This window comes from Erpetoichthys calabaricus, chromosome 11, assembly GCF_900747795.2.
Source record: "Erpetoichthys calabaricus chromosome 11, fErpCal1.3, whole genome shotgun sequence".
In the NCBI taxonomy this organism is placed as follows: domain Eukaryota; kingdom Metazoa; phylum Chordata; class Cladistia; order Polypteriformes; family Polypteridae; genus Erpetoichthys; species Erpetoichthys calabaricus.
Window position 1 is genome coordinate 85,844,844 of NC_041404.2, and position 12,967 is coordinate 85,857,810.

At 35.4% G+C, this 12,967-nt stretch overlaps 1 protein-coding gene across 2 annotated transcripts in view; it reads left to right on the plus strand.

The window, feature by feature from the left end:
• ap2a1 (adaptor related protein complex 2 subunit alpha 1) overlaps positions 1 to 12,967 on the plus strand; it is an 84,322-nt gene that overhangs the window by 12,244 nt on the left and 59,111 nt on the right. For both annotated transcript variants that reach the window (XM_051933343.1, XM_051933344.1), the window contains exons 7-12: positions 461 to 629; positions 7,090 to 7,227; positions 8,193 to 8,375; positions 8,457 to 8,554; positions 10,344 to 10,575; positions 11,276 to 11,458. In XM_051933343.1, coding sequence (XP_051789303.1) covers positions 461 to 629; positions 7,090 to 7,227; positions 8,193 to 8,375; positions 8,457 to 8,554; positions 10,344 to 10,575; positions 11,276 to 11,458 — 1,003 coding nt within the window. The remainder of the gene's footprint in view (positions 1 to 460; positions 630 to 7,089; positions 7,228 to 8,192; positions 8,376 to 8,456; positions 8,555 to 10,343; positions 10,576 to 11,275; positions 11,459 to 12,967) is intronic.

A 12,967-nucleotide genomic window follows, 5' to 3' on the forward strand; every position in this document is an offset into this window, starting at 1 on the left:
TATAAGTTGCATTCAATTTGTTTCTGTTTCAAGAACTTTGTAAGAAGAAGAAGTACATGTATTTGTATTGAAAATGAAAAGTAAAATGTATGATAAACACATTATATGTTAAATTACTCACTATGAAGGTATTTTTTCTGAAAAATGAAATTTGTTGATTGGTCATACTTTGCTATATCGTGCATTTGAAAAACACTTTGAAACACTTACTGAAATTCTCTATTCAATGCACCATATAGAATTAAAATTTAGTTAGTTAAGTGAAAAAGCACACATTGCATATCTGTAATGAAGGCTAAAGTCTTAAAAGTCCTGAAGAAATAAAGCTGTGCAAGAGTTGTTTTACATCTACAGTTAATATCAGACTACTGGAGCAGCATGGTGTTTGTAGATCAAAAGGTTTTCCCTGCTTCTCTCCAAATCATCTGAATCTCTCATTCATTTTTAAACCTTTGTGCAGTGAACCCAACCTACTTGTGAGAGCCTGCAACCAACTAGGCCAGTTTCTGCAGCACCGGGAGACTAACTTGCGTTATCTTGCATTAGAGAGCATGTGTACGCTGGCCAGCTCAGAATTTTCACATGAAGCTGTGAAGACACACATAGAGACAGTTATTAATGCCCTTAAGGTAAGAAGCTTCCATACTTGTTATCTTATGCTGGCTTTACAAGAACTATTATACAGTGTGTAACTGAGATGTTTAGGGGTTAAAAGGAAATTTTGCACAGTGTATTGTTTTGCACTGAGTATTTTAGAATGGCAATGGGGCAGGTTAGTATAATAAGATAAACTGTTATTTCATTGAATTTTGCACATTTTTAATGTGAATACTATAATGTCTGCATTTTCTTAAAAATGTTTTTAAATAACAAACGTGATACACCATGAGTTTTACGTATAGTGCTACACATAGAGGAGACTACAAATAATAATGAAGTAGTCTTTATTTGATATAAAGAACTGCACAGCTTGTTTACATAACATCTTTTTGTGGGCCTAGATACTATAGTTGTTTCTATGAAAATTTATGTCAGTCGTCTTAATTGAAACCTCAAGTATTCTTTCTGAAGTACAACACCGTAATTTATAATTTAGTATTGTGGAAAGGTAATATATAAACTGAGAGATATGCTAGGTGGTTGTTGGCACAGACTTTGTTTTAGTAGTCTCTGTCATTCTTATTATTTGTCTGAAGAAGATACATTATATAAATAATATTGCTTATCAGCTGTGTCCTTTCCTTGGACTACCCATCCCCTTTGCTGAACTAGATGGAGGTCCAGACAATATAGAAGTAAATAACATAATTAGTCAGTGAAAGTAGATAAATAAAGAATAATCAAAAACAAATATTTATAGCCTACATGTAAACATTTATACAGTAATTTGAGCAAAAAGTCAGTGTAAGCAATGTGACTAAAGATATAAAATATTAAATTTTTCACAATTCTCTTTTACTTCCTATGATTTTGCAAAACAAATGTGACACATTTTTTAAAGTTTTTAATTAAATTTTTTAAATTCTCTGTGTAAAGTTAAAAAATCTTTCTATATACTGTATCTACAATCATACTAGTTTTACCATTTATATTTCTGAATTTGTAAGAATTTTAAAAATGTAAGATTTTTAGGAATTTTAAGAGTAGATTGTAACATTAATGAATTATGAATTACCATGAATTTTTATTTCGTTAATACACAATGTCTTCCATGAGCAAAAGGTGTTATTAATGCCACTATTGCCACTTCAATATAAAGAGTGATGCACAAATAAGGTGGTGTATATGAAGCACTAATATTGTTTTGTACTGTTCCTTATACTCTATGTGACAAAATAATTCATCTTATTCCATTCTCACCTTTTCTAAAACTATGAAAAAATAAGTTGCACATTAAAGAACTGCACAGCTTGTTTACACAACATCTTTTTGTGGGCCTAGATACTATAGTTGTTGTATAGAATTTTAACATTGCCATTTAAAGAAATGAAATCTCAGTTGTTATTTTAAATTCAAATTAAAGTGTCTTTTTATTGTCATGTAGATTGTCTGCAGTGGACAACATTAAACAAACCTGTCCACTTTTTTGTTTTTATTTGAAAGATATAATTTTTTTATGGCCTTTTTGTGGGGCTTTGTCTTTTTTTATAGTCATATCCAGAGTTAAAGCCTGCCTGATCCTTCTGGCTTTTTAACTGGTGTTCCTTTATTTTTGAATGTTACAGTCTGTGCTGTTCACAAAAGTAGTACTGGTACTCTCAGTTTGACATTGTATACTATACTAAATGAGACAGCTAGCTTTGAGACCTCTCCAAAAAAAAAAAAAAAAACTTTGATGTACAGTATATAAAAATGATTGATTTAAACTAATGCTCTCAACTTCTGCATAACTTTATACCCTGGGCTTATTTTTATTTATTGCCATGGTTATAATGTGATTGGCTTAGATCAATTAGAATTTTCCATTAAATTGATTAGTATCTTAAGTATTACTTGTTTAAACAAATATAGATTTTTTTTAATCGGCCTGTTTGTCAAAATATTTCTGGAGTTATCTAGTACGCATTATGCCTTGCTTTCTAACTGTAGCTGTTTCTAAATGTATGGTTAGCCGTAATACTTAGATGCATTCCATGGTAGCTCATTTTACTTCCTGGAAATCAATAATGCTCTGCTGTATAGTGTGTTGCTGTTGCTTTCTTTGTAAAAGAAAGTTGATATATGTATGCAATTTTTCTTCCTTGATACTGAAACATTTGTGTGAGGAGCACATTTGTACATTGTTTTCAACTATGAAATGTATCTCAGTGAATATGGCTTAATGTAGCCCTAGTCTTAGCTGCTGCAGTTGTGTGCAGGTTTTATCGGATACTAATTTAGTTCAGGTTGTTCCCTGAGATTAGTTCAACTTTTTATGACAACTTGTCAGCATTTAGTGTGCAATTTCAGAAATTACCTATATTGTGGCTTTTCTTTAATTATGTACGAAACTCTGAAAGATACCTTTTTTGACCTTTTAATACACAAAAATTTTGTCTTTAGTTCTGATCTATTTTAACATGTTTGTGCTTCTTGTGTTTATATGGTTAAACAGTATATAAACAATAAACAGTTAATTTATGAGCATTTAGGATTACAAAATTATATCTTTTACCGTGATCCATATATATATATCTTTTAATAGTCATACAGAGTAACATGTTTGTCAAACTTGGACATTTTCAAATATACGGTGCATCCGGAAAGTATTTACAGCGCATCACTTTTTCCACATTTTGTTATGTTACAGCCTTATTCCAAAATGGATTAAATTCATGTTTTTCCTCAGAATTCTACACACAACACCCCATAAAGACAATATGAAAAAAGTTTACTTGAGGCTTTTGCAAATTTATTAAAAATAAAAAAACTGAGAAATCACATAAGTATTCACAGCTTTTGCTCAATACTTTGTCGATGCACCTTTGGCAGCAATTACAGCCTCAAGTCTTTTTGAATATGATGCCACAAGCCTGGCACACCTATCCTTGGCCAGTTTCGCCCATTCCTCTTTGCAGCACCTCTCAAGCTCCATCAGGTTGGATGGGAAGCATCGGTGCACAGCCATTTTAAGATCTTTCCAGAGATGTTCAATTGGATTCAAGTCTGGGCTCTGGCTGGGCCACTCAAGGACATTCACAGAGTTGTCCTGAAGCCACTCCTTTGATATCTTGGCTGTGTGCTTAGTGTCATTGTCCTGCTGAAAGATGAACCGTCACCCCAGTCTAAGGCCAAGAGCACTCTGGAGCAGGTTTTCATCCAGGATGTCTCTGTACATTGCTGCAGTCATCTTTCCCTTTATCCTGACTAATCTCCCAGTCCCTGCCGCTGAAAAACATCCCCACAGCATGCTTCACTGTAGGGATGGTATTGGCCTGGTGATGAGCAGTGCCTGGTTTCCTCCAAACGTGATGCCTGGCATTCACACCAAAGAGTTCAATCTTTGTCTCATCAGACCAGAGAATTTTCTTTCTCATGGTCTGAGAGTCTTTCAGGTGCCTTTTGACAAACTCCAGGCAGGCTGGCATGTGCCTTTTACTAAGGAGTGGCTTCCGTCTGGCCACTCTACCATACAGGCCTGATTGGTTGATTGCTGCAGAGATGGTTGTCCTTCTGGAAGGTTCTCCTCTCTTCACAGAGGACCTCTGGAGCTCTGACGGAGTGACCATCGGGTTCTTGGTCACCTCCCTGACTAAGGCCCTTCTCCCCCGATCGCTCAATCGCTAGGAAGAGTCCTGGTGGTTTCGAACTTCTTCCACTTACGAATGATGGAGGCCACCGTGCTCATTGGGACCTTCAAATCAGCAGAAATTTTTCTGTAACCTTCCCCAGATTTGTGCCTCGAGACAATCCTGTCTCGGTGGTCTACAGACAATTCCTTTGACTTCATGCTTGGTTTGTGCTCTGACATGAACTGTCAACTGTGGGACCTTATATAGACAGGTGTGTGCCTTTCCAAATCATGTTCAATCAACTGAATTTACCACGGGTGGACTCCAATTAAGCTGCAGAAATATCTCAAGGATGATCAGGGGAAACGGGATGCACCTGAGCTCAATTTTGAGCTTCATGGCAAAGGCTGTGAATACTTTTGTACATGTGCTTTCTCAATTTTTTTATTTTTAATAAATTTGCAAAAATCTCAAGTAAACTTTTTTCACGTTGTCATTATGGGGTGTTGTGTGTAGAATTCTGAGGAAAAAAATGAATTTAATACATTTTGGAATAAGGCTGTAACATAACAAAACGTGGAAAAAGTGATGCGCTGTGAATACTTTCCGGATGCACTGTATGTATGTATGTGTGTATGTATATATATATATATACATATATATATATATATATACATATATATATATATATACATATATATATATATATATATATATATATATATACATATATATATATATATATATATATATATATATACATATACATATATATACAGTGGTGTGAAAAACTATTTGCCCCCTTCCTGATTTCTTATTCTTTTGCATGTTTGTCACACAAAATGTTTCTGATCATCAAACACATTTAACCATTAGTCAAATATAACACAAGTAAACACAAAATGCAGTTTTTAAATGACGGTGTTTATTATTTAGGGAGAAAAAAAATCCAAACCTACATGGCCCTGTGTGAAAAAGTAATTGCCCCCTTGTTAAAAAATAACCTAACTGTGGTGTATCACACCTGAGTTCAATTTCCGTAGCCACCCCCAGGCCTGATTACTGCCACACCTGTTTCAATCAAGAAATCACTTAAATAGGAGCTGCTTGACACAGAGAAGTAGACCAAAAGCACCTCAAAAGCTAGACATCATGCCAAGATCCAAAGAAATTCAGGAACAAATGAGAACAGAAGTAATTGAGATCTATCAGTCTGGTAAAGGTTATAAAGCCATTTCTAAAGCTTTGGGACTCCAGCGAACCACAGTGAGAGCCATTATCCACAAATGGCAAAAACATGGAACAGTGGTGAACCTTCCCAGGAGTGGCCGGCCGACCAAAATTACCCCAAGAGCGCAGAGACGACTCATCCGAGAGGTCACAAAAGACCCCAGGACAACGTCTAAACAACTGCAGGCCTCATTTGCCTCAATTAAGGTCAGTGTTCACGACTCCACCATAAGAAAGAGACTGGGCAAAAACGGCCTGCATGGCAGATTTCCAAGACGCAAACCACTGTTAAGCAAAAAGAACATTAGGGCTCGTCTCAATTTTGCTAAGAAACATCTCAATGATTGCCAAGACTTTTGGGAAAATACCTTGTGGACTGATGAGACAAAAGTTGAACTTTTTGGAAGGCAAATGTCCCGTTACATCTGGTGTAAAAGGAACACAGCATTTCAGAAAAAGAACATCATACCAACAGTAAAATATGGTGGTGGTAGTGTGATGGTCTGGGGTTGTTTTGCTGCTTCAGGACCTGGAAGGCTTGCTGTGATAGATGTAACCATGAATTCTACTGTCTACCAAAAAATCCTGAAGGAGAATGTCCGGCCATCTGTTCGTCAACTCAAGCTGAAGCGATCTTGGGTGCTGCAACAGGACAATGACCCAAAACACACCAGCAAATCCACCTCTGAATGGCTGAAGAAAAACAAAATGAAGACTTTGGAGTGGCCTAGTCAAAGTCCTGACCTGAATCCAATTGAGATGCTATGGCATGACCTTAAAAAGGCGGTTCATGCTAGAAAACCCTCAAATAAAGCTGAACTACAACAATTTTGCAAAGATGAGTGGGCCAAAATTCCTCCAGAGCGCTGTAAAAGACTCATTGCAAGTTATCGCAAATGCTTGATTGCAGTTATTGCTGCTAAGGGTGGCCCAACCAGTTATTAGGTTCAGGGGGCAATTACTTTTTCACACAGGGCCATGTAGGTTTGGATTTTTTTTTCTCCCTAAATAATAAAAACCACCATTTACAAACTGCATTTTGTGTTTACTTGTGTTATATTTGACTAATGGTTAAATGTGTTTGATGATCAGAAACATTTTGTGTGACAAACATGCAAAAGAATAAGAAATCAGGAAGGGGGCAAATAGTTTTTCACACCACTGTATATATATATATATATATATATATATATATATATATATATACATATATATATATATATATATATACATATATATATATATATATATATATATATATACATATATATATATATATATATATATATATATATATATATATATATATATATAAAATGGCATATTGCCAGAACTTTGGGTAGGTTAAAACTTTTTAAAACATTTCTGTATTTATATTTCTCTTTAAATGATGAAAAAGCTTGTAATTACGATGACCTGAATGAAAACAAATGAGATGTTATCATTGGCAGGTATTGTGGTCCAGCACAAATACAAGAGCTTAAAAAACAGTGCTCTACATTCTTTAACAGACTTTTTAGTTCACCTGACCTAATGATGGCAGAAGAGATTTGATAAACCATTTTAATATTTTGCTTCTGTCAAGTGTAAATTGTCATGATTCTACACTTGGCTGATCTACAAGTTTCCTCCTTTATCATGTTTTCAGACAGAGCGAGATGTGAGTGTACGACAGAGAGCTGCTGACCTCCTGTATGCCATGTGTGACCGAAGCAATGCCAAACAGATTGTGGCTGAAATGTTGAGTTACTTGGAAACAGCGGATTATTCCATCCGAGAAGAAATTGTGAGTATATCTGTCTTTTGCCACAGTAACCCACCACACACTCATAACCTTTTCTAAGGCTGAATGTGAAGATTATTAATACGCCAGTGTGGATTGCTCTAAAGCCACTGTGTATGAGATCATGGGTTTTAATTCTCATATCTGTGTTTAATTTTAAAATTGGGCAGACAAAGCTTTGCCAACAACAGATCATCAATAAGCTCATGCATCTTTTTTTTTTCTATACCCAGATCACCCAATTCAGATTCACGGGTGACTAGAGCCTTTCTTGGCAGCATTGCATGCAAGACACAAGGCCATTGTAGGTAACTTTCATGCACATATTAATACAGCCTTATACCAGGTCAATATGGAGTCACTAATTAGCAAACCTAACCCACACATCTTTGGGCTAAGGAGGCATGTTTCCCCTTTATGTTCTTTTCATGTGTTCATTTTCTTTCTACACATCACATGCTCTGCTCTTTCTCAGCAAAGGTCTCCAGTTGCACCTTGGGAATTCCCAGGCTTTCTAGATCAAGCCTAGAAATAAAATTCTGTCAGTATATCTTCATACATTCACCCGTCTATTGATTGGACTGTAAGAGATTAGTTGTATACCTCTCATAACAGGCATCTAAAATGCCTGTATTAGCTGCTGCACCATTTACCTAACAATTGCAGTACTGTTACTGAAAATTATTCTCTATTATAGTAATGCTAGTTAGGTAAGACAGAAATACTTACTGTGACATACTTACCTCATTTATAGAAAATTGAATAACATACCACAGAACCCACATAAAGTATTAGTGAAAGAGACCATTTTAAAGCCCTTTTTTGGGCCATTTAGAAGACTCCATTCATAGACCTACAAAGCTTTGAACTTTTTAGTGTATCTATTGTTTGGTCATATAAGAAAATAACTTTGACAAATAAGTGGAGGGCATTTATCCCATTATATCCTATATTATATTTGCATCTAGGTCTTAAAAGTAGCCATCTTGGCAGAGAAGTATGCAGTAGACTATTCTTGGTATGTAGACACTATTCTGAACTTAATCCGAATTGCTGGGGACTATGTGAGTGAAGAGGTCTGGTATCGTGTCATACAGATTGTTATCAACCGAGACGATGTGCAAGGTTATGCAGCCAAGACTGTCTTTGAGGTGAGTGGTAGTCAAATTTATTTTACTTTAAGCTTCATTCTTTCCTTTAAGCATCTAACATTCTGCATTTTCCTAATTCAGGCTTTGCAGGCCCCAGCTTGTCATGAGAACATGGTGAAAGTTGGAGGCTACATCTTGGGAGAGTTTGGAAACCTTATTGCTGGAGATCCAAGATCTAGGTAATGACACCATCAGTAGCATGACTATTGGTAGAAGTTGGATTTCCCTAATTTTGTTAGGGTTTTCTGATGTTTTCTGAAGTTTAGTTACTTTCTGTAATCCCCCCACCCCCCATTATGTCCAGGTGCTACATAACTAGGCATATGTGGTGGTACTAACTGAGGAGATGAGAATATTAATAACATTTATAGCTTAAACTTTCCTCACAATTAATATTTTTTTTCAGTTTTGTTCCCTCTAAATGGTTTCTCTTGTATTCATTCATTTATTATTATGCCTTCAGTTCTTTCAGTGAAAACATCCCAAAGCCGATCATTTACAAAAACACATTCTCCATGTACACCTCTATTGTCTGAACTGCACTTTGTGGTAAAAATTTCCATTTGTAAGGGTCTGTTTAAACAGGCAATATACCTTTAGAGGAGACTCATTTTAGCATCAGGATAGTTAAGTGCAGTCTGCATATGAAATGAACTTATGGCTTTTTATTTATTAGACCACATTATCATCATCCCACTTCCATTTTGGTTTGTTTGCCGATGCTGAATAGTGTAAGGTGAAAAGCCTTACTGCCTTGTTACTAAAAAAAAAAAAAAAAAAAGCAGTGGGGTTTTTTTAAACTTTCTCTTTATTGTCATTTTTAAAACATAAAGGTGTAGTAATACATTAAAGAAATGCTATTGTGATGAAATATTTACATATCCTGTTTGCTCTGGCTTTTGGAAAATATCCTGTTTCCTTTGTCTTTTCCACTACATTATAATAGAAATTTAAGCTGTGCTTTTCATTTTTTAGTTTTTCTGCTCTTGTAAATTAATATCTCTTCAATAGCTGCCAAGGGAAACCTGCTGTTTTACCCATTCCGTTCTAACACAGTGCTAGTATTTAATATGTTTTACATTAGCAAATTGACTGACCCACGACTGCTCTAGCAGTCAGGCATAAATAATGTGGCATAGTCTTTACCTATAAAACTTTTCCAGCTAACCGTCTTTTAATAATCTTGTCATTTTAATTGAAGTTAACTAAACTTTCAAGGAAATCAAGAAATATGACAGTGTTTAAACTATGCCTTGCATCTGTACATATTTTTAAAAATTATTTACATAGAAGTTAACATTTTCTTGAGGGTAAATATTGTTTATTTTTTATTTTAAGAGTGTTTCAAATAACCAAATACAATGTTGGTTTCTCTCTAGCAGTAAATGGTTATAGGATAAGCTTCACTTTCTTAAACTAAGATTAAACGTGTTTAGAAAACAGATGAATGCATGGAAGATTGTGATATGGCTGAAACAGAAATTAAAGTAATTTATTATTATATGCTTAAAACATAGCCCCCTACTACCCAGTTCAACTTGCTTAAGTGACTTTGGTATTGTCTACTTAAGAAGCCAATTGCAATTTAGCAGCTTAAAAACCACACTGTCCATTCTAATTCATACTCATTCACTGAAATAAGTGCAATCTTTAGCAGTTTGTCATGGATTATTATGCTTTTGTAGTGTTCAAAAACAATTGTTTCATTACCATTTCTGTATTTTACATTGAATATTAGCAAAAGCTATGGCAATCAATAGCTAAACGGTATATGCATTACTTCTTCTGTGGCAGACATATATTAAAAGTGTAGTCTCTCTACAAAGATTTTAATTAAAGAAGACATTTAATGTGTTGGGAAATTTGGGATTCATCATTTTTAACACTGTATGGTATAATCAGTATGTTATTTAGATAATAAACACTTAAAAATGCAATTTTTAATGTGTTCTTTCTTTTTCTTTTAAGTCCACTTGTTCAGTTCAACCTTTTGCACTCAAAGTTCCATCTGTGCTCTGTTCCAACACGTGCTCTTCTTCTTTCGGCCTATATCAAGTTCATCAACCTTTTCCCAGAAACAAAATCAACCATCCAGGAGGTACTGCGTTCTGACAGCCAAATACGCAATTCGGATGTGGAGTTACAGCAGAGGGCAGTAGAATATCTTAAGCTGTCCTCAATTGCTAGCACTGATGTCTTGGTAAGTTAGAACACAATTATGACAAAAAATATGAAGTGTTTCTTTAAAGACAATAAAGGGGTGTTTATTATACTATAGATGTATCTTTTCCAGCATATGAAACCTACGGTATACCAGTTTATCTTTTTAGAGAGACTCCCTGCTTTTAAATCACACAGACCTGAAACATGCAATGTTATGTATATATCTTTGAATTGCTCCACAATAACACTGCCTGATCTTACTTGTTATAATAAACCTAGGGATATAGAATATTTTCATATTCTGTATCAAATGTTTTTATTATTCAAAAGAAGTTTTCGTTAACACTGTAAAATGTAGATCCTGTTGTATAGTGTCAGACTTCATCAACTGATAAACAGTTTCAGTTTTGCCTTCAATATGCAAATTAGTTATTTTTTTGGTATTTTGCACACTTGCCTGAATGAAAAGAACATTGAACCTTTCTTTCTTGTTGCCTGTTTTTATTTTCTCAGTCAGGGATGGTATAAATAACCATGCTACTTGTTGCCTGTTTTTATTTGCTCAGTCAGGGATGGTATAAATAACCATGCTACTGTCTGGTGACATCTGGTTCTGTTCTTTATTTCTTGTAGCTGTGGTGTCAGAGTAGAATATTTGTTTGGTTTATATATTTGATAGCATTCTGTCTGCTTTCCTGCCTGTGAAATTTCCTTTTTGGTTACTTTTTGTTTCCTAGGCAACTGTTTTGGAGGAGATGCCCCCTTTCCCAGAAAGAGAGTCTTCTATCCTTGCCAAATTAAAGAAGAAAAAAGGCCCAGGTGCTGTGTCAGTTTCTGAGCTTGAGGATGGGAAGAAAGAAGCTGGCTCTGAAATCAATGGTGGAGGAGGAGCTGAGTCGGCAGCTGCTGCCTCCAATGCTGTGAGTCACCCCAGTAATATGGGTTGAAGCTTTCTGGTCAATTGTATATGCAACTGTGCCTTTTTTTCTTTCTCTGGAAGTTGTAAACACACAGAGGACTTGTTTGCTCACTAATTAAGTCTGTGTGGCTGCTTAAACGTATTGATTGCACACTAGTGTACAATTTTAAGCTACATTTGTCATCTCTCAGTTCACAGTTCTAAAACTTAATTATATCTGACTGAACCTTGATTGATAGTTCAGAATGGGTTTCTGGCAAAGTCCTTGTTTGTCTATTTCCATTTCCTAATGACATGCCATCTGAAACAGTAGACAAGAAGTACACTGTCACACACTCAGGTATCAGAGATTTATTTTTGAAAATACAGTACTTGGTCGTTCTTAGTCCTGAGTTGTAGATCCTTGCTAAGACTTGTTAACAAAGTTGAATACTGTATATGAAAAATGAGCAGAAACACACTTGAGCAAAGGCTTGTTTTCATTGTAGCCTTTCATGCATCTGTTTCTTGTCCCATTACAAAGGTATCATCTTTTGTCTTACAAAACCATTCATATAAGCCTTGGAAGATTAAACAGACTAAAGTTATAGTCTGTATAATGGGTCTACCTTACTCAGGTGCTACCTAAAATGTATGCTGCAACGTTTTGTTTATTTGTATGTATATAAATGTGTCTTTTTTTTTTTCTTTATCTTTCATGCTAATGTGGTAAATGGTGTTGTGTAAAGTAAAGATTAGTTCATGCTGTACAAGAGTCTATTTTAGAAAATAATAGTCATAATACTGTCATGTTTGGTACAATCCTTTAACATACAGGTTCTCTTTAATTTAGTGTTGTTCAATTACTAATGTCAGAAGGGTACGTTCCTCCCAGTTAGAATATCATGGTGTCCACTAGGGCTGGGCGATAAAAAGAGAGAGAGAGATGATTATTGTGAACTAACTTTTCCTCAATAGAAACTTAAGACATGGTCTATAGAAAGTTGATAGAACTCATTCCATCCATGTTTTGATAAACAACATGAAAAGCCAATGATAATGAGAATAGCGCCACACCGAACCAATCATTTGGCTGGAATAGAGTTATGTTGACGCACATATCACGGAGTGTAACAGCTGGCAGCAGCACACGAGCTAATGTTTGGGTTGCAGCAGCTACACACGCCAGTACGTCAGCAGTGGGAGTGAGATAAAAGAGAAAATGATAACATAAAATGGTAACGAAAGTTTAAAAAAAAATCAGCATTACTGAAGTAGACACCCCAAAGGACACAGCCCAAGACTCAAAAGAGAAGGACATTGTTGAAAATAAGGGTCAAAGGAATTCTGTAGTGTGGAGATATTTAAAGTCTGACATGAAGCAGAGTAGCGTGCACTGCAAATTGTGTCGAAAGCATGGTCCCACAAAGACAGGTAATACTATTAATCTTTTGTACCATTTGAAATAGTGCCATCCTTTATAGCTTGGACAATGCAAAACTTTACAGTCCCAGACCAAGCAACTACTGCA